General features: G+C 41.1%; 1 protein-coding gene across 2 annotated transcripts in view; it reads right to left on the reverse strand.

Moving 5' to 3' along the window:
• Nucleotides 1-20,796, reverse strand: part of GALNTL6 (polypeptide N-acetylgalactosaminyltransferase like 6) — an 834,312-nt gene that overhangs the window by 511,748 nt on the left and 301,768 nt on the right. For both annotated transcript variants that reach the window (XM_067551729.1, XM_067551730.1), the window contains one exon: nt 7,442-7,550. In XM_067551729.1, the coding sequence (XP_067407830.1) occupies nt 7,442-7,550 (109 nt within the window). The remainder of the gene's footprint in view (nt 1-7,441; nt 7,551-20,796) is intronic.

The raw sequence follows: 20,796 nt of genomic DNA on the forward strand, positions 1-20,796 counted from the left end.
ACCGGAGGAAAAGAACAGAGACAGAAAAAAAAAAAAAAAGCTTTTTTTTTAAAAAATCATGAGTATCATCACCTGAGAAGCAATATGGAAAAATACACATTTCACATACAATTTAAGCCATTTGATAATTGCTGCTACCTGGAAAGCTAGAACTAACTAGAGATCCAAGAAGACCATAAGGTAAACCACCTTCACTTTTGTTTATATTTATATATAATGTGCCAGATGGAAATTTTAGTCACTGAAGAGAATGGTGAACCACGAATATGCCACAGCATATTCTTACACCATATTTTTTCAGAATTACATTTTTCCTCTCTTATGTAAATAGGATACTTATGTGGACTAACTCTCCAAGTGCCCTGGGTTAACCAGCAGTTATTTCATTCCATTGCAGGAGGAAGCAGCTTTCAAACAAATTTTAGCACTGGGCCCAAAAAAGTCAGTTCACCATATGATGCTGTCATCAGCACAGCCAGGCATCAGACAAGTTATTCAGCTATTCTGGTATTGTCTGAACTCTGGCAGCTGAAGAAAACTCATTTAGTTAGGGTCAAGGCGGTCCAGACATTTGCTTATGCAGAGCAATGTCACTCAAACCTCGGCAGTGTTGAACTCTGCTTTCTGCACTGACAAATATGTTAAATCTACCACTGATCTACTCCCAAGAGCTGTGAAAAGCACAAAATATATAGCAAGGAATGAACAATGTATGACTCAAAGGAAAAGCCTGCCCAAAGTCAGGGTGGCCTGATCTCTCTCAACACCAAGGCCCATACTTCCAGGAGAGGGGTTTCTCAAATTACATTGATACTCAAACCAAATACATGTAGTCACCTGAAACAAACAAACAAAAAGAATAGATTCCTTGTTCTCTCAAAAGGGCCATATCCTACCAGTGGTAGAACCCTCAGAACCTGACTGTAGAACATTTGAAAAGCAGCAGATCTATTTAAAATTTAAAGTTTTATTTAACAGTGTGTGACACTCACTGTACCCCACATATACCCTTATGGTGTGATTGTGTATCATTCATGTTCACCCTTATACTGCAACTGTGTATTGTTTAATGCAAAAGTATGTCATGTAAGGTGTTTCTGGAATGCTCATGACATGAACATTATTAGGATAGTATGCTTCTTGCAATGTCACATGTATGGTTATGAAGCTCTGCTATGTAATATTCCCAAATGTGCATCTCACACGGTTTGAATATATCCAGGAAAACACAAAGCAGAGTGAAAGTTCACACCTCGCTGAGGCATGCATACAGGAACAATGGACTAGCCTGAGCATCTGATAATGAGATGCTCATCGACTCAGGACGTGGAAAAAACCATGCCTGGATACTTTTGTTACCTGACCCTGAAGGGGCAGAGGTGAGGCCCAAGAGATAGGCACAGGAACATGTTAAAGGGGGGAGACATTTTGGTCTCTTGAGCTCTCTCTTGCAATCCATCTACAAGACATCAAGACTGCCCACGGGGGAGGGGGCAGCCTGATTGGAGGTCGACCAACCAGCCTGTGGTGAGAATTATCTAACTTTGGGAAGCTACTAAAAGTAGTAAGCTTAGTTTAGAATGTGATTTGCTTTTATTTCTTCCTGATCAAATTTGATTTATATTAAAATCAATTAAAATCTTTCTGTATTTAATAAACTTGTTTATCTAAAGCAGTGCTTGTGGTTTGGCTGTGTGTAGAGACTTCATTTAGAGTGACAGGGCAAGTGCATATCAATTTCTTTGATAAATTGACAAACCAATGATCTTGCAGAGTCCAGTGGGCAGCACTGAACTCTGTAAGATGTCAGTTCCTAGGTTTGCATCTGGGACGGGGGGAGGGGGAGGTGTCCACACCATTGCAAATCCCAAATGGCTGGCCAGAAGCACTCGTTCACTAAGTCAGAGTTCCATTGGCTTAGAGGTGGCTGTGCATTAGCTGACCCAGGAATAGGGGTTTTCACAGTAAGGCAAGGCCCTAGGACATGGGGAGATTGGGGTGACAGCAATATACAAGTTCATATTGCAGAGGGGATCACCACATGCTGTAAATGAGTTTTAGTAGAAAGAAGATCAAAAAGTATTGTGAATCAACTTGTAAGTTGATCACAGATGGAGACTCAGACAGAAAAAAGTGAAATTTCCTTTTTAAAAAGGACTATATATTGCCTAACGTCCAGTACAGGAGAAAGTTTTGGGTCAAGAACAGCATTATTTTGGTTGGAACAGAACGTCCACCAGCAAAATCAAAGGGACATTTTCATATTTCACAGGACGATGTTTGTCTTAAGTTGATAAATGACCCTGCTGAATACATGTGTAAGTAGTGAAGAACAAAGAGCTGTGACTTAATTATTGTTTACATAATGTCTTTCATGCCAAAGATTCTCAAAGCATTTTTACAAAACTATGGCCTTGAGTCTGCAAGGAAAACCACTTTGGTGGTCCCAAACCCTAAGCTGAGCCCTCACTGGGGCTCTTATGACACTTGGAAGAATAAGTCTGAGATAAATCAAGTCTGATGACCCTTCTGCTTCTTGTCATGCACAAGGGATGGTGTCCTGCACCATGACTCATCCCTGAAGTCGGCGTGGGAAGCTTCTGAAAGAAGAGTGTGGAAAGAGGAAGCAGCAGCAGAAGAGAAAGCAAAAGCTCCATGCTGGCTGCTGCCTGCCCTGGACTCAGCATCTCTGGCTCCTACCCGGGAAGCTGCACCACCGCTCAAGTATTTGCTACCGAGGGGTGGGGGGCAAATGCAAGTATTGGACCCCGGGCACTGGTGATCCACGGTACCCCACTGGAGAAAGCCAACACTGTGGGGGATTCAGGTCTGTTGCCATAAGGAGGAACTGGGGAATGGCTGGACCTGCTTTGTTCTTTGTGCTTTCAGGTAAGGGGATATGAGGGGACCTAGAATACAGACACAGCCCCAATGGACACTGCTGGCCAAAAGAATCCAATCTCGTGCTGCACATGCATGCAAAGAGTGGGGATCTGTGTAGATAATCACTCAAAGAAGAAATATTAGTTTCTGAGGGGCTCAGTCTCTGCAGGAGTCCTTGACTAAGCGTATGACTATGCTACATTTTGAAACCCGTGGCAGCAAGTTTCAAATTCCAGGTCTAGAGACTGAGATTCATGCTGTGTCGCTAAAAACATGCTCTGAAACCCATCCTCCTATGTAGGCTCCACAGGCCAATCTCCAGCCCAGTCTGCAATGATTATACTTCTGCTTTTAGCACTGGAGTGCAAGCTCGAGTCTGTAGATCTGAGCTCTGAGACTCTCTGCCAAATGTAGTGTAGACATACCCCAGTATTCATTTTAGTACTCTGCCACATCAAGACCTCAGCACATCAGAGCCGGTCTCTCCTTCCTCCAGCTCAGAGCCATCCCTTACCTGCACCCTTCTTGGATATTATCCCTTGCTCACAGATGTGGCCTTATAATACTGTTGTGAAAACTTGAGACTGAGCACAGCACAAATGGACCCCTGGCAGCTCACAAAGGCCCCACTTATTTAAGCAGGGCAGTCCTATTAAAGAAACATGAGCCGAATTAATAGGCTGGCCAAAGCATTTTTTTTTAAATATATATGAATGACACCAAAAAGATGGGCTAGAATATTTTATATAAGTTGATATACATCTGTCACATCTCACAAATGTCTTGTCTATTTTACCCCAAGTTGTCCGAGTTTTTTTCCTGGGTAGAGGACCACAAGTGCACAATCACAGACACACTGGTTCTGTTTTGGTGAAGCTAGAGGAGGGTCAACATTTGATTTTATAACAAAACTAGTATAAATAACCTTAATTATGCAGACTAGCATCTCTCCATCATTAGATTTATGAAATTAATGGCCCCAGTACCTTGAAAACCATGAGCTTTAGAGATAAACAGCTATGTGGAATTTAAAAAGACTTCATCCATTTATATTTTTCAATGTAGTGAGAAGTGACTGACATTTCTGAAATCTCATGAGAAGTCTTTTCATTGCTGCTATTTTCATGTCTTCAGATTGAGAGGATTATTCCCTAGATAATTTTAACCAGAAGCTGATTTCAGATAAATTTGTTCTTGTAGTAGGAAGAAAAAATAATACAGTATGTCCCAACAGAGTGCATTCAGAGTCTTTTGCACTCCAACTTTTCACCTGCTTTATTATATTGTGACTGTCAAAGGAAAGATTTCATTAAAAGTTAATTTTAATCTAATGAATAATAATGAATACTGCTGCTTAGACAGTGCCTGCCAAAGTTGACGGTCTAAGAAATCTTGCAATGATTGCTACTGCAAGGAAGCTAAAACCATAAACACATCAATACATTTTAATTAGTTATTATTGACAATAAGAAAAGATATTAGAATTTTATGTAACTGCTACTGACATTTTCCTAGAGTTAAGTATGAGAGTTGGGATGACGACTCTTGGTTAGTACTGTTACATTACAGTCTCTAATTTCTCATTTGACATTATTCTATTATGATTATTAGTATTCATGCAGTGCCACAGTTGTGCATGGTTCTTTACAGACAGTTAGAATACTATCCATTCCTATCCAAGGAATTAGAGTTCTAATTAGTGTGGAAAGCAGCCAGCTCCTCCCTAGTGGGTCTCACGCTTCAACCCCTTGTAGTGGACCAGGAAGTCCCCAGTAACCCTGTCTCCCCTTGGGGGTACCTTGCTCCAGCTTCCTTCTGCTGGCTGGGGCCAGGGGTTTTCTCCTTCTGTAGCCGCAGAGAAGCACTGTCTCTTGGCCTGGGTAGGGAAGTTTCTCCTCCAGCTGCTACCTGCCTTCTGGCAGCTTTCTCCTCCTGTGCTTCCCCCCCTCCCTTTAGGGAAGGCAGAGTTTAAGTACACCTGGACTAGCCCTTCATTGGGTCCAAGTGTCTCTAACTGCCCTGCAATCATCTCTCCCCTGCTTGCAGGAACCAGGGCTTTAGGCATTCTTGGGCTCACACTCTGGCCCTGATATGCCTTTTTGCAGTCCTCTGGCCTGACTTTATCACACTAATCATAATACACCAAGGAATCTGTGATATGCTACCAAGTAATCAAGTGGTTTACTCAAAAATTTTCCACCTCAGTTAGCAAATATATACAAAATTCCTTGAGCAAGACACAGCCCCACCCACAAAATAAATATACTTTAATTTCATAGGGGTTTTTTTTCCACTTCCCTTTGAAACATCTGGTATTCTGTCACTGACAGTTTGAATACTTGATGAGAACCAACACTTGTCCAACTTGGTACATCAGTTCCTTATTTTCTCTAACAACTTCACATGCTCCACTACTATTCCCTTAAGACATATGTGGAGAAATTATAGGATAAATTTTGAGAAGTGGTGTTGCATTTCATCAAAAAGTCAGTGGGATTATAAAATTAAACATGTTTAAATGTTTTACTGATCACAGTGAGTGCTCAGAACCTTGCAAGATCAAACAGTTACTGAGTCTAACAACACTGTCAATTACAGTAAGCGTAACAGTATTTTTGGGGATGTGGATCTTCTAACAACTTGATTCAGACAACAAAACTCATTTCACAGAGGTCAAACTGCCACAACACACTGTATTTCAACCACTGTACTGATAGGAGTAGGATTTGACTCTTGCGCCTCACCTTTTGACAGGGTTACTGACTTAGAGTTACAGGGGAAGCAGTGGAAGATATCTTGATTTTAAATAAGGTGTGTGTCACAGTCCCACATGAGTCTTATAAGCAAACTAGGGAAATGCTGTCTAGATGAAATTACTGTAAGGTGGGTGCACCACTGGTTGACAGACCATACTCAGAGTAGTTATCAATTGTTCACTTCAAACTTGAAGGGTGTATCTTATAGGGATCCACAGGGGTCAGTCCTGTGTCTGGCACATAAAATATTTTCAGTGACGACTTGATTAAGCATTTTACCCAAATTTCAAAATTGCAGATGGCACCAAACCGGGAGTGGTTGCAAGCACTTTGGAGAACAGGATTAGAATTCAAAACCTTGACAACCTGGACAATGTGTCTGAAATCAACAAGATGAAATTCAAATAATACAATATGGGGAATAACTGGCTAGGAGGTACTACTGCTGAAAAGGATATTGGGATTACAGAGATCACAAATTGAATATGAGTCAAAAACGTGATGCAGTTCCAATAAAGTATAACGTTCTGGGTGTATTAACAAGACATAGGGGGTAATTATTCCATTCTACTTGGCACTGGTGAGGCCTTGGCTGAAGTACTGTGTCCAATTCTGGGTGCCATGCTTTAGGAAAGGTGTGAACAAATTGGAGATTGTCCAGAGGAGAGCAACAAAAGTGATTAAAAACCTGACCTAGGAGAAAAAGTTAAAAAACTGGGCATGTCTAGTCTTGAGAAAAGATGACTGAGGTAAGACTTGATAACAGCCTTCAAATATGTTAAGAGCTGTTATAAAGAGAATGGTGATCAACCATACTCTATGTCCACTGAAGGTAGGACAAGTAGCAATGGGCTTAATCTGGAACAGGGGAGATTTTGGTTAGATATTGGGACAAAACTTTCTAACTATAAAGGTAGTTAAGCTCTGAAACAGGCCCCCAAAGGGAGGTTATGGAATCCGTCAATGGAGGTTTTTAAGAACAGGTTGGACAAAACACCTGTATGAGATGGTCTAGGTTTACTTGGTCCTGTCCTATCACAGAGAGCTGGACTTGAGTTCAACATCCTGTCCAGTCTTGCATTTCTGTGATTCTATTACTCCTTTTAAATTTAATCTTTCATGCAGGATTGTTATAAATTACATTAACAAAAAGTGGCTAATCTATGCATATTCCTGTGTATGAGTGGCAGGAGCACTTCAGGAAGCAACGCTGACATTTCCCCTCCATTTGTGTCATATAGCAGCATAAAGAGAGTTCTTATGATATTAGATGTCGTAATCTGAAGGCCAGTGTAAATGAGACTAAGACCAAGAGTAGGGTCAGTGGTACTAACATATTAGTAATCATAGAACTTATTTAGAGTCTTTTGAGACCAATATAACCTTAGCATTCTTGAAACTGGGTGAAAACTGAGCTCATCTTCCAACAATAATGATTTTGGAATAGTTCAAGTAAAGCATATTAAACATTTTTGGGAGAGTCATGGCTTCTATTCCATTTACAATATCAAGCATGGTTTCAAAAAACAGAATAGAATATAAAATTATTTAGCACGGTAAAGATGCCACTACTATACAAGGGCTAGTGAACTTTTTTCTTTTCACCTACCTATTCTGCCAATCAAGATATTATTTCTGCTCAGTCTGACATCTCAACTTGAAATCTCATGTTCTGATGGGTACTGCAGTGAGATGTGAGCAAGCATCCAAAAGCTTGCATCACCAAATACTCTGACTAATGGAAAAATGCCTCACTGGAAAAGGAACAAGTGAAAGATTTACATTTACTCTGAGCACCATACCTGTACGCATTGCATCTTTCTGAATACTTTCATAGTTATGCCAGTCCTTCCTTTTCAAGCCATCAGACCAAGTATAGAACTGTCCATCTCCGAGGCTCAGTGGCAATGTCTGTTGAAAAGGAGAATGATTTATATTAGAGTATAGAGGCATTTATGATACATTACAAGAGTTGAGCATCCTTTCAACTGAACGTTGATATAAATTAGTTTCTAAGAAGTTCAATTTAGTTCCAGATATTGTACAACAATACAACTGTAAAGGAGATTAAGTATTTTATAACATTGATTTTGAGTCTGCCATTCTTGTCTGCAAGATATTTAGCTAATGCAAGGCACATATTGAACCCTATATACAGTAAATCAAGTCTAGCTGGACCTGAAAAGTCCACAAGAAACGACACCAGTTATTTCTTGATTAAATGACTGAGCCATACAAAAGAAAAACAGTACAACTGCTTCTGCTTTGTACTTCTCACTCCCCTTTACAATATTCCTCTTGCTATTACAAAATCTGTGGAAATAAGATGATTCATTGAAAGTGAGCAGTTTACAAAAAAACACCACCACCACCACCACACACCCAAAAAAACAAACCAACCCAGAATACACACAACACCCGCAACCAAACTCAGCTCAAACTAAACTAAACTAAACTCAAGAGCTGTCCAACAATTTTTTACTAATTTCTGCTCAATGGGAGATGTATGTGCTCAGCTCCTCTCAGTCAGATTCTTAAACTCAAACTATTGGTACACAAAAAGGACCACAGTCTTGCTCCACTGATACAAAAGGCCTATAAAGCCAGTAGATCTGGCCCTATATAGGGGAAACAAATGGAGGGGAGAGATATTCTGCGAGCATACTGGTTTTACATCTTCCAGCCCCCAGTTTGGTGGGGAAGGATATTTATGCTCTGGCTATTCTCAGCTGGCAGGCCAGTTCCTTGAGACTATAGGAAGTTAGGTATATTATAAAAAAGTTATAACTATTTCTAAATTGTTCTGAGTTAAGAAGTCATCACAGAAGACAAATTGTGCCATTGGTTACAGATATGAGATTCCTGAGAGTCACACACATAAAGGGCAGAGTTTGTCTCAGAATGTACACGGGGTTAGCAGAATATTTCCACTGCATTCTAATCACATGCGCACCAAACTGTGATTCCCTTTTTAGTTTCTAATATTATTTCACCCACATAGTAAAACATTGTTTGCTTTACGTAGTCAGAGGGCAACCTAAGAGATACCCCAATAAGCAACATGTAAACTGACAGAAAATGCTTCCAACAATCTTCAGAAAAAGATTTGAGTCCTTCCACCAGGCCTGACTTGTAGCAGACATACCTAGAGACAGATCTGATCTGGACTAGATAGATCATGCTTGCCAAGTTTTCAAGGTGACTATATAAAAATCTAGGCAAGCATCTACGGTCCTGCATTTTACCTGTTGGACCATACTGCCCTATCCATTATGTGGTCTTCTACACACTGAACCATAACATTCCCCATCCTCTCTTCCTTGGATAATGGAGATGGAATTTCTATACAGTCCTTTCACATCCCAGTTAGAAGCCAAGTTTCCACGTTGGCCCCCTCAGACTACTGGGGTATTTAGGCTCAGTTGTACCCCTCTGCCCAACAGAATGGATAATACTTTTCAGGCTCTCTGGTCTTGTATTCTCTCTGACGGTGTTTAGGCAATCAGCACATTTCCTCAGTAGACCAGATGATGTGGAAAGTAGCCTGAGCAATGCTTCCATGCCACTTGGTTAAGGCTCTCTTGCAGGTAATGAGTGTGGAAGCAGTACTAGTAGATGGCGCCAACATGTGATAGTCAATTTTGAGCCCTGCTTCCACCATATATTTCACCTGCCTCCAACAGTAAAATACTTGGTCGTCCATGATTTCCTTTTTGGACTGAATGGACACAGAACTCAGTCCTCATCTATTAATGATGTAAGACCCAGTGATTCTGGTAGTCCCAAAATGGGTGATATCAATGATTTTGCAGTATAAGGACTAAAGCACATCCAGCTTCTTTTTACATGCTACAGGAGGTGGAAGAAAAAAAAAGTAGGACAGCAGCATGCATTAGCTCAGTGATATTTGATTGCTTTGTTTTCATGTCAAATGTGCATAAACATTCTGGCAATCAGATTTAGATCTGTCAGTCATGCTCATTTCATTTTCCTTGATTGTTTGAAACAGTGTTTTTTGATGACAGGAAATTAATACTCAACAAATTCAGAGAGCATCAAGTATCGTGAAATACCACAGTAGTTTCAACTGTCCCAACAGTACCTTTTAATAGATGGAAAACAGAGTAGAGGAGGGAAAGGAAGTTCTTTACCATAGAAGTGATTCACTACTTTACTCACATTTCTACCTTTATGATTTAAATTCTAACATGACCTAATATATGTCATTGCTTTTCTGACCTCAGTAATATAGACTGGATTGCATTTCCATTGATAGGTTTTAAGTTACTTGGCCTTAATGCAAGAATTAAGCAATTATTCCATTATCTTTCAATAAAAATGAGTATTCTTAGAAATTACAGAGCTAAATGCAGTGTTTAAATTGTTAGCAAAAACAAAACCCAAGAAGTTTATTTAGAATCCATAACTTCCACATATCTGTTCTCCATTCTAAAGGAGAAATGTGAAATTCATTGCAGATCTCCCTTCTACGGCAGCCCTTTGCTCCTTCACATATGATTTGTATTGTAGCTGATTTTTGGTGAATGCCAGAAACAATATGGTTTGGTTACTTCAGTATTTGCATCAAAATAATAGATCCTAGTGTTCTGGTAAGAGACTGTTTCTACATGTTAATGTAATACAGTTAAACTGGTTCAGTACTGAGACAACTATTGAACAAGATTTCCTGATAAACTATCACTTCTGTAGGTGAAAGTGTTCCTACTCAAGAACTGAACTCTAAGACATGCATTCTAATAATTCCATATGAGTGATGTAGTTTACAGTCCATGAGTGTTGAACTAAGAACTAAAAAAAAAAAAAAAAAAAAAGACCACAGCATCTAGGGATATGTCCACACTGCTGCGGGAAATCAACTTAGTTTAATTTGACTTTCAGCAGCTGATTTTTAGAAATCGCAGCAGACTGTACACACTACGTTATTTGCGCTGGTCTCTTGCGTTTACACTGACCAGCCTTAATTCAAATCGGAAAGCAGTGCAATGTGGGTAGCTATCCCACAGTGCAACTAGCCACGGTGGCTGTTGAGACGAGTGTCATCGTCCCAGGATACAACGCTGCTTTTCCCACCCTTCTCTCTCTCCCCCAAACAAACAGGAAAAGTATTTTTGCGCCTTTTTTTGGGAACTCCACGCGATCGCCATTGCTACAGAGACATGGAGCCAGCTCAACTCTGCACTATAATTGTGAGCGTGACAAATAGATTGCAGCTTATCATTGATTATTTTAGAAATAGAGCAAGAAGCTGAAGCAGAGACAACACTGATGCCACCGAGGCTGCCCTGCTACAAGACATTGAGCAGAACAGTTCCCAATTGTTGCAGGCTGTAACGAGTCATCTGCAGTGCGTGGAGCACCAGGTCTGGTGCAGGGAAACAAGCACAGACTGGTGGGACCGCATCATTATGTAGCGGTGGGATGATGATCAGTGGCTGCAAAACTTTTGTATGTGAAAGACAACTTTCCTCAGACTGTGCTCGGAGCTGGCCCCATCCCTAAGCGTGTGAACACTTGCTTGAGACAAGCTGTGACAGTGGAGAAGAGAGTGGCCATCGCTCTGTGGAAACTGGCAACCCCCGACTGTTACCGCTCGGTTAGGAATCAATTTGGAGTCTGTAAATCTACAGGGGGCATAGCCGTGAATCAAGTATGTAGGGCCATAAATAGACTTCTGCTATGAAGGCTAGTGACTTTGGGAAATGTGCAGAACATAGTGGAGGGGTTTGCCATGATGGGCTTTCCAAACCGCGGGGGGAAAGGGGAGCCTTGATGGGACGCACATCCCTATCTTAGCACCTGCCCACCTAGCAACCGAGTACATAAATCACAAGGGATACTTTTCCATGGTCCTGCAGGGCCTTGTGGATCATAGGAGTTGTTTCACTGACATCTGTGTGGGGTGGTCGGGGAAGGTGCATGATGCTCGTGTATTTTGTAATTCAGGGCTGTTTGGGGCAAGCGGGCACTTTCTTCCCTGACCAAAAAAGTCACATCAGGGGTGTGGAAATGCCAATAATGATCCTGGGGGATCCTACTTACCCCTCACTCCCTTGGCTAATAAAGCCATACACTGCTCACAGTGACAGTGACAAGGAGTGTTTTAATAAGAGGTTAAGTTGCAGAATGGTTGTAGTATGTGCCTTTGGGCATTTAAAGGGTAGTTGGAGAGGTCTCCTCACTAGGCTGGACATGAGTGAGAAGTACCTCCCTTCTGTGATATCTGCTTGTTGTGTTCTTCATAATGTGGGTGAAGCCAAGGGTGAGAGGTTCCCCCAGCATTGGGTTGTGGGGGCAGAAAGACTGGCCACCAATTATGAGCAGCCAGATACCAGCAGTACGTTGAGAGCTAATCACGGAGCGCTTTGCATTAGGGAAGCTTTGAAAACCAGGTTCTGCAATGAGATGCAGGACTCATTTCTGTTCCTGTATGTTTGCCTTTGGTGAACCCTCTCTGTCTCCTCCCCCCCCTCCCCCCAAACAATATCTGTGCTCACCAAATCCATCCTGAAGAAGTTATGATTTAATAAAGAAACATGTTGAAACGATGCAAAACTTTATTTCTGAACATTCAAGTCATGGGGGGGGGGGGAAGTGTGCATTCACTGTCTCCAGGGGTAGGGTGGTAGCTTGCTGGCCAGCTGTCATCATTGCCGCCACTGCTTTCTGCTTGCCTCCACTGAGATCTCTTGGGGTCAGGGAAGGGGGAGGGTGGCAAAGCCCTCAGTTGAGGAGCATTATGGAGGGGGTTCAGCAGGACTCTGTCCTGCCTCCACTCCTCCTAAAGTTCTACAAGCCACTGGAGCATGTCTGCCTGGTCCTGCATGATTCACAGCATTTCCTGTATGGTACTGCGAGCATGCTCCATCATTTCTCAGCGACTCTCCCTGTCCATATTCTGTGACAAGGTCAGCCGCCACGCTCTTTGCTCTGTCTCTGTGGCTGCTGAGGCGTTCATGAGCTTCGCAAAATGTCATCTCTGCTTCCCCCCCTCCTAATCTGAGACAGGATGTCCACAGATTTTCTTAAAGGTCGGTCCAGTGCCGAGGTGTCTACAGAATGAAAGAAAAATAAGGTAGCCATAGTTAGCATAGTGAAGAAAAGAATACAAATGTAACAATTTAGATAATGATCCTCAGATACAATGATCCCCTGAAAAAATGTAGCAAACGATTCCTTGTATTTTAAACCCTTACATAGAGGAACTGCGGACAGCATGGTGTGTGAGGGGGGAGTGGGGGGGGGGGGGGAAATCTGCTTGTATTTTAAATGCTTACAGAGAGGAATTGTGGATACCGTGGGGCGGGGGAGGCTATGTTTAAAAACACAGATTTGCTTGACACAATGGGGTACCAGCAGTGTCCCGCCATGATGCTGGCTACCGGATTGCACCAAAGAATCCTACTGTGCAGGGAGAAATAAGGCAGTCCTCTCCTTAGAAGTTTTGCCAAGGATAACAGATTACATACATGACAGTTTCTGAGAGATATCAACTGGTGATAAACGTAGCCTCTCTCATCACATTAAAAAGCTGATCCCTGGGTAACCCCCCAGTACAGTCACCAAAACACCTGAGATCCCCTTCATGCTCCCCCACCCAATGTAAAAGGACAAATGCTAAGAAGAAAAAACAACTCACCAGATGTGCCTTCCCCGATCATTTATGCTGTCCTATGTGCTGCTGGACTGCTCGGGGTCAGGAATAAGTCCCGACTTTCAGGAAGAATGGACACCACGCTCTTCTGCACCCTGCTCTCCTCAGCTTCCTCCTCCTCCATGGAGTCCTCATTGTTGATCATGGACTGTGACCTAGCAGAGGTATTGATGCTGCGGGGAGGCACCATGGTCGGATCGCCACCGAGAATTGCATGCACCTCATCATAGAAGCGGCATGTTTTGGGTGAAGAACCAGAATGGCTGTTAGCTGCCCTGGCTTTCTGATATGACTTACGCAGCTCCTTGATCTTCACACGGCACTGCTGAGCGTCCCTCTGGTGTTCCTTCTCCAGCATGTCCTGGGATATCTTCCCAGGAATGTCCAGATTCCTTTTACTGGCTCTGAGCTGAACCAGAATGGACTCCTCCCCCCACAGCCCGATGAGGTCTAAGATCGCTGGTCGACTCCATGCTGGAGCACGTTTGGGCTTTTTAGTAGCCATGTGGAGAACAGTGATAAAGCTCTCTCCATGCTGGCAACACAGGAAATGAAAATTCACATCTTCCCAGGGCTTGAGAGGAGAGGACTTTTCCTGATAGCTGTCCAGAGCGGTCAAAACGGAGCATTGTGGGATACATTCCAGAGGTCAATTAATTCGATTTAAGTTCCGTTGTGTCTACACGGACACTAAATCAATTTAACAAATTCAAATTAGACGCTATGCCACTTGCAGACGTGGTCTTATTAAGTCGATTTTACAGGCACCTTAATTCGAATTAACAGTGGTGCCAGTGTAGGCGTGGGTGTAATTAAGTCGACTTAAGTGACTTTAAGTCGCCAGTGTAGACCAGGCCTAGGCTGTATATATTACCTAACAAAATTAAGTACAAATCTGTGACTGCAGAGTCTACTACATGACCATACCTTCTTGTGATACCCTACACCGGGGACCATTCTTACTTATCTAATACAATTTAAATCATAACAGCATGGTGTGTTCTTGAGAGAACATTGAGCATTGCAGCCTACAGCTAGCTTTGCTAGGGTCTCCAACTTGCTTTTAGACATACTCTTGTTAATTATTTGTATTTACTTTACTTGGTAGCATTTACAATTCTAATGTACTATCGATCCTTCTGGCAACCACAACTTAATTTAATAGCCATATTCACTAAAATTCATCTAGCAAAAAGGTAAATATAAATCCAAACAATGTAACAAACAAGCAGCTGGAGCCGCAGCTCATTAATCCAATACATGAGTAAATATAGTAGTCTAGTTTATATCCATCTGAAGTCTTATTCTGGGCTACATAACCTTTCAAAAATATCTAACAGGCAAGGGAAACAAAAAAACAAAATATATATACTTAGTTGATGCTGCCAAAAGAATAAGTGGAATCTGTGTTTAGATCCTCAACCTCCCTTCTATCAAGTTAAACACAGTGGGGGTGTGGGGAGGGGGGTTTCAGGCTTTATCTTACGTCTTCATTCATTCTAAAGGAGAATTAAATACAGTGACCTTGTAAGTCATTTCCAAACAGTTACATTCAGACAATATAATTTCTCTAATGAGAAATGTTAGGGGCCCTCAGAGGGATGAGATTTAATGAAATTTGTGTACACCCCCCACCCTAGGGTTTTGCTTATGAGCATGCAAGTATGAAGCAAGCTTTTTGCAATTTTGTATATTTCAGAGCCAAATTCGGAAAGGGGGGGGGGGGGGGAGAGAGAGAGAGAGAGAGAGAGAGAGAGAGAGAAGAGAGAAGGAATTTTGCAGTAGGGCAGATTCTGTGGCTTTGAAAACTTGAGCTGAAGGACTAGACATCTCCAAGATTTCCCATAAGCAGCTGAAGAAAGCCTTCCTTCCCTCTTGTTGTTTCTATATTGCCTAACAAGTTTTTAAAACTATTTGAAAATACTGTTTCCTGGAGTTGGCTTTAAAGAGGATAGTTAAAATCATATTCCAGTAATTGTGTTTAAGACCGCTGAATATTCACATCTAACCTCACCTCCAGAAAATATTCTAAAGAGGTCAATATGGCTCCAACAGGAGCTATTTAATGACCTGAAAAAAAATGTCAAAGACTGAATCCTACAAAAAAATAGAAACATGGACAATTTGCTTAGGATAAGTGAGACAAATGGCAATTTCCTGAAATATTCTTATAAAACCTTAATAAATTAAGTTGAAGTATCCTTGAAATCCACTGTATTAAATACAAAGGTTATCTATGACTGTGGGCCTGGATGATCAGAGGACTGTGGCAGACAAGAATAGTCTTTTAGAACAATACCGGTGAAATATTTGGTGGGCAATATTTAGGGAGGTGAATGCAAATTCAACATTCCTAGCTGTGCAAAAACCTAGCCTTTTGAAGTTACACCCTGTGGAGTGGGCCTTTGTCTGCTGATCACCTGATGCAAAAGGCCAAGATCAAAGGTACAAACTGTACAAATGAGAAACAGCACTATCCATGGTTGCTCTGGTTCTGAGCTAAGGCTATTAGGAACTTGTAACTACCGAAAAACCTGTTGTGGGATTTGAAAGAATGTCTCCCACCAGGGCCTCTGTTGCAGTCTGTGGGGTGGGGGATGATCTCTGATAAGCTTATTAGCATGTGTGTAGGTTTTTTTTTTTTTTTTTTCCTTTTTTTAAAATAGTTTTTAATGTTCTCTTTAGTGCTTTCAATTTAAGAATAAACATTCCTTCTTAGAAAGAGCTGTGTGGTAACTTGTAACTGCTAATAATTACAGATGTTCATAGCCTTCAAAGAGAAAGCAAAACAGACATTGGCCTATTAGGTAGTCTGGCTTGCTAGGGATATCACAGGACAGGAGAGAGGAAAAAAAAGACATCGGTCTCTGCCCAAGAATGGTGAAGGCTGAAGAATTGGGAGTGAGTACTTTCAAGGGACCACAGAGGAAGAATACAGGTGCACTTGCTATTCCTTTGTATTCGTATCACAATAAAAGGAATGAACATGTAGGGACAAAATCAGAAAGGGCTAAGGCACAAAATGAGTTACACCTTGCAAGGAACATATAAGGCAATAAGTAGAGGTTCTATAAAAATGAGCAAGAGAAAGACAAAGGAAATGGAGATCCTCTACTTAGTAGGGGAAGAGCGCTAACAGATGACATCAAGGAGGTAAAGGTATTTAGTACCTATTTTGCTAGAGTTGTCACTAAAAAGGTAAATTGTGACCAGACATTTAACACAATTAATATTAACAAGGAAGGAAGAAAAACATGAGCCAAAACAGGGAGGGAACAAGTTAAAGAATATTTAGCTAAGTTGGATGAATTCAAGTCTGATGAAATTCACCCAAAGGTACTTAAAGAACTAGCTGAAGCCATCTCAGAACTGTTAATTATATTTGAGAATTAATGGAGGACAAGAGGTCCAGGGAGACTGGAGACGGGATAACATAGTACCGGTATCTAAAAAGAGGAATGAAGATGACCCAGGGAATTATATATCAGTCAGTCCAACTTCAATACCTGCAATGATACTGGAACAAGTCATGAAGCACTTGATTTGTAAGCATCTAAGAGGACAAGAATGATAAACAGCTAACATGGATTTGTCAAGAACAAATCACACCAAACCAACTGAATTTCCTCCTTTAACAAGATTACTGTCCTAGTGGTTAGATGGAGCACTGTATATGTGATATCTTGATTTTAGTAAGGCTTATGACAGTCCCACATGCTATTCTCAAACAAATTAGAGAAATGTGGTCTAGATAAGGTTATAAGGAAGATGATCAGCTGGTTGAATGTTAACCACTCAGAGGATAGTCTATGGTTCACTGCAGAGGATGTACTTAGTGGGTTCCTATAGGGTCAGTTCTGGGTCTGGTATCAGTAAACATTTTCACTAATGATAAATAATGAAGCAGAGAGTATGCTTATAAAATTCTCAGATGACACCTAGCTGGGACAAGTTACAAGCACTTTGGAGGACAAGATTAGAATTCAAAGCAACTGTGATGAACTGGGGAATTTCTCTGAAAACAACAAGATGAAATTCAACAGAGTCAAGTGCAAAGCACTTCACTCAAGAAGAAAAAAAATCAAATGCACAACTATAAAATGAGAACTAACTGGCTAGGTGGTAATAAGGCTGAACAGGTTCTGGGGCTTACAGTGGATCACAAGTTGATTGTTAACCTACAATGTGATGCAGTTATAAAAAAGGCTAATATTCTAGGGTGTATTAACAGAAGCGTTTTAAATAAGACACGGGAAGTTAGTATCCTGCTCTATCCAGTGTTGTTGAGGTCTCAGCTGGAATACAGTGTTCCTTTTTGGGCTCAATGCTTTAAGGCAGTGAACAAACGGATGAGAGCCCAGAACAGAACAAAAATGATGAAAGGCTTAGAAAACCTGATTTGTGAGAAAAGGTTAAAAAATGAGCTTGTTTAGTGTTCAGAAAAGTCAATAGAGGAGGGATCTGGTAACAGTCACCAAATATTTTAAAAGGCTGTTAGAGATCCAGTGTCCTCCATGTCCATCTAAGGCAGGGACAGTAGCAATGGGCTTAATCTACAGCAAGGGAAATTTACAATGGTTAGATATTAGGAAAAAAAAACCAAACACTACAATGTTAGTTGAACTCTGGAATAGGCTTCTAAGAGAGGCTTTGGAAGCCATCAGATTTTTAAGAACAGGTTGGACAAACATTTGTCAGGGAAGGTCTAGGTAACCAGTCCCAGCCTCAGCACAGTAGACTGAGCTACATGACCTCTCTAAACCCTATATTTCTATGCTTACATACTTGCTTAATCCAGACTGCAATGAGTGGAAAGATTACCATTTCTAAAGCACCTAATCCCCCCCCTGAAAAAACAGATTAAAAAAAGAGCAGCAGCCTCCCCTTTTCTCCCTTCCATCTACCCACCCTTTCCCTCTGAGGATGGTGGTAGGGCCTGAATGACTCAAATATGATATTCTGTGTGATGCTGATGTCAGTTCGGGCTTTATACAGTACCTATATCATCTTTCTTAGTGTCATAGCTCAGTTTCAGAAGCTGTTTTTGTTTGGCAACAGTCACTGGCTTTCTCCTTGCTTCTTACCATCCAACTCCCTTTTTCTATAGGGCATGTTAATGCATACAGAGCTCCCGATACTCCCACACAACCAAAACCAAAAAACACATTGATTTTCCCTATACTGTGCTTGTTTTGTAGCTATAATATTGGAGGTGGGAAATATAAAAATGGACGAGGTTCACAAAGTTAATTCCCCCTTCCCTTACGGGAATAGTCAAATATTTAAAGTTTATTTTTTATTTTTGAAGTTACAAGAAAAAATCAGATTTTCCCCACAGCTCTATTGAAGATCTTCTGCTAACTATTCATGATTGCTTAACGTGAGCCAGGATTTCGGTAGATCCCATGTAATAAACATGGAATATAAGGCGAGTTCCTCAATCTGTAAACAGAACATCCAGTTAGAATTAGAATCTGATTTTCTGCTCCATCTGTAGTTAGGCATGAAGCTCTCCAACATGGCAGAGAGCTGGTAGAATGGCTCTTCATCCCTCTCCCCCCCATAATAGGGGCCACAAGTGTGCGCCTGTGGAAGGAATGGCCAAATGCTGGGAAGAGGTTCTAGGCTGTGGCTATTCTCAGCTGCCCACAGTTCCTAGGAGACCATTGGCAGTCCAAGTAGGCCACTCTACCACATTCTGAGGACTGGGTAGGCCCCAAAATGGCTTAAAGTCATTAGCCTTTCCCCATTCCTTTGGGAAGATAAATGGATTTTAAGAGATATGAAAATATATACACGCTAATGAAGGAAAGAGGAATTGCCCACCACTAATGCTATACTATAGGCAGTTCTATAGAAGGATCAGTGAGATTTCAAAAGTTAAGGCTATATGCTTCACCAGTCTTATTTTTTGCTCTGTGCCTTTCATCTAGGCCTTTTCAGATGCCAAAAATGCATTAAACAAGCACCAGTTTCTGTAACACCTTATGTTGAACATTGCAGGGCAAGGAACCTGCCCAGAAGTAGCACAAGAACCAGTACACAGAAATCCCTACTCCTGTACCCTGATTTTGAATTACTGCTGAAGATAAAAAACACAACAACATCAACCATAAACCCATGGCTAAACTGGAATAAGGGAAAGTCACAGTATGACAAAGCACTAAGAAGAAACATATGGAGAGTGGGGACAAACTTAATTTTAACCACTGATCAGTTCAAAGCCTAGACTAAAAGTGATCAGATCTCTCATACCCCCTGCATCACAAAGCCCTATTAAAAACAATTTAACAATCAAGCAAGAGTCTTTAGAATAGTATAAATCTCCTATTTCAGTACTGTTTTACACAAGCCTTTTCAGAGCATGAATAATAGACCCTGCCTTTCTATAGACAGGAATATTAACTCTTAATTCCAGAGTTGGAAAGATCACAATGTAACCCGAACCTACTTGTAGGGGAAGTTACTATTCCAGTGGAAACACCTACTTCAGCTGACTAGACAATTTGCAAGTATCTAGATGATGGTCACTGTAAAAAATTAAGTACATTAATAGTAAACAAATATACTGTTTACTCCTCCAAAGTCAGCTCCTTAGAAGCAAGTAAATGACTTTCCCATCCCTACTCTGTCTCACCAAATGTGATACTATTCCTTTTAACAAAAATCTAGTCACTTTTCTTTAGATCTTTGAAAGTCCATCAGCAAGCTGAATAATCACAAAAATAGCCTCAATGGAACTGAGGAAGCTAATTGTAAGTAATATCTGATAAATGCACACACAAATTGGCCTTTAAAAAGCAAATACAACTCAATCCCAAATTAAAATATATTCTCTGATGAATTGGGGATCTCTGCCTGTACTAATGAATTCTGGCTGATATTGTGAAGTTTTATTATGAAATTACTGTATTTCTGAATGTATCTACTTAAATATGAAGCCCACTCTAGCTGGTATTGGCTGTATCACATCCTCCTAATAGATACAGCAGTGCAGTGCTCAGAACTCCGTGAGCCTATTCAGGTACAAACATGGGAACAATGGTAAACTTGAGGGGGAGGGGAAGGGAAGAGGAGAGGGGAACAAAGTTTTTAAGCTTCCCTCATTAAGGGCAGCAAAAGGTAGGAGCAGTGGAAAATTACCCAAAGACAGAACAAAGGAAGGAGGGAGGAGTGTTAAGTAAAGAGTCACTCAGGAAAAGGAGGCAGACAAAGGAGGAAAGTGTCAGACTGGGAAAGGGCAACGAAGCAAACTGATTTAGGGGGAAAGTGACTCCATGTTGTATCCCTCAAGCAATGCACTGAAGCAGGAGGATTTTGGACAACCCATAGTACTCTGACCCCAGTCCAAAGAATGCTCTGGAATGATGAGGAAACTAAGTGGCATTGTGTGTAATGTTTATTGATTTGTATGCTTTGTATCACTGGTGAAAGAGCAAATGTATTAATTCTTTGTTCAAAGTCTAAGTGCTTTATAACTATTGC

This window comes from Emydura macquarii, unplaced genomic scaffold, assembly GCF_026122565.2.
Source record: "Emydura macquarii macquarii isolate MOO-44397 ecotype Brisbane River unplaced genomic scaffold, CSIRO-AGI_Emac_v2 contig_1363, whole genome shotgun sequence".
Lineage (NCBI taxonomy): Eukaryota > Metazoa > Chordata > Testudines > Chelidae > Emydura > Emydura macquarii.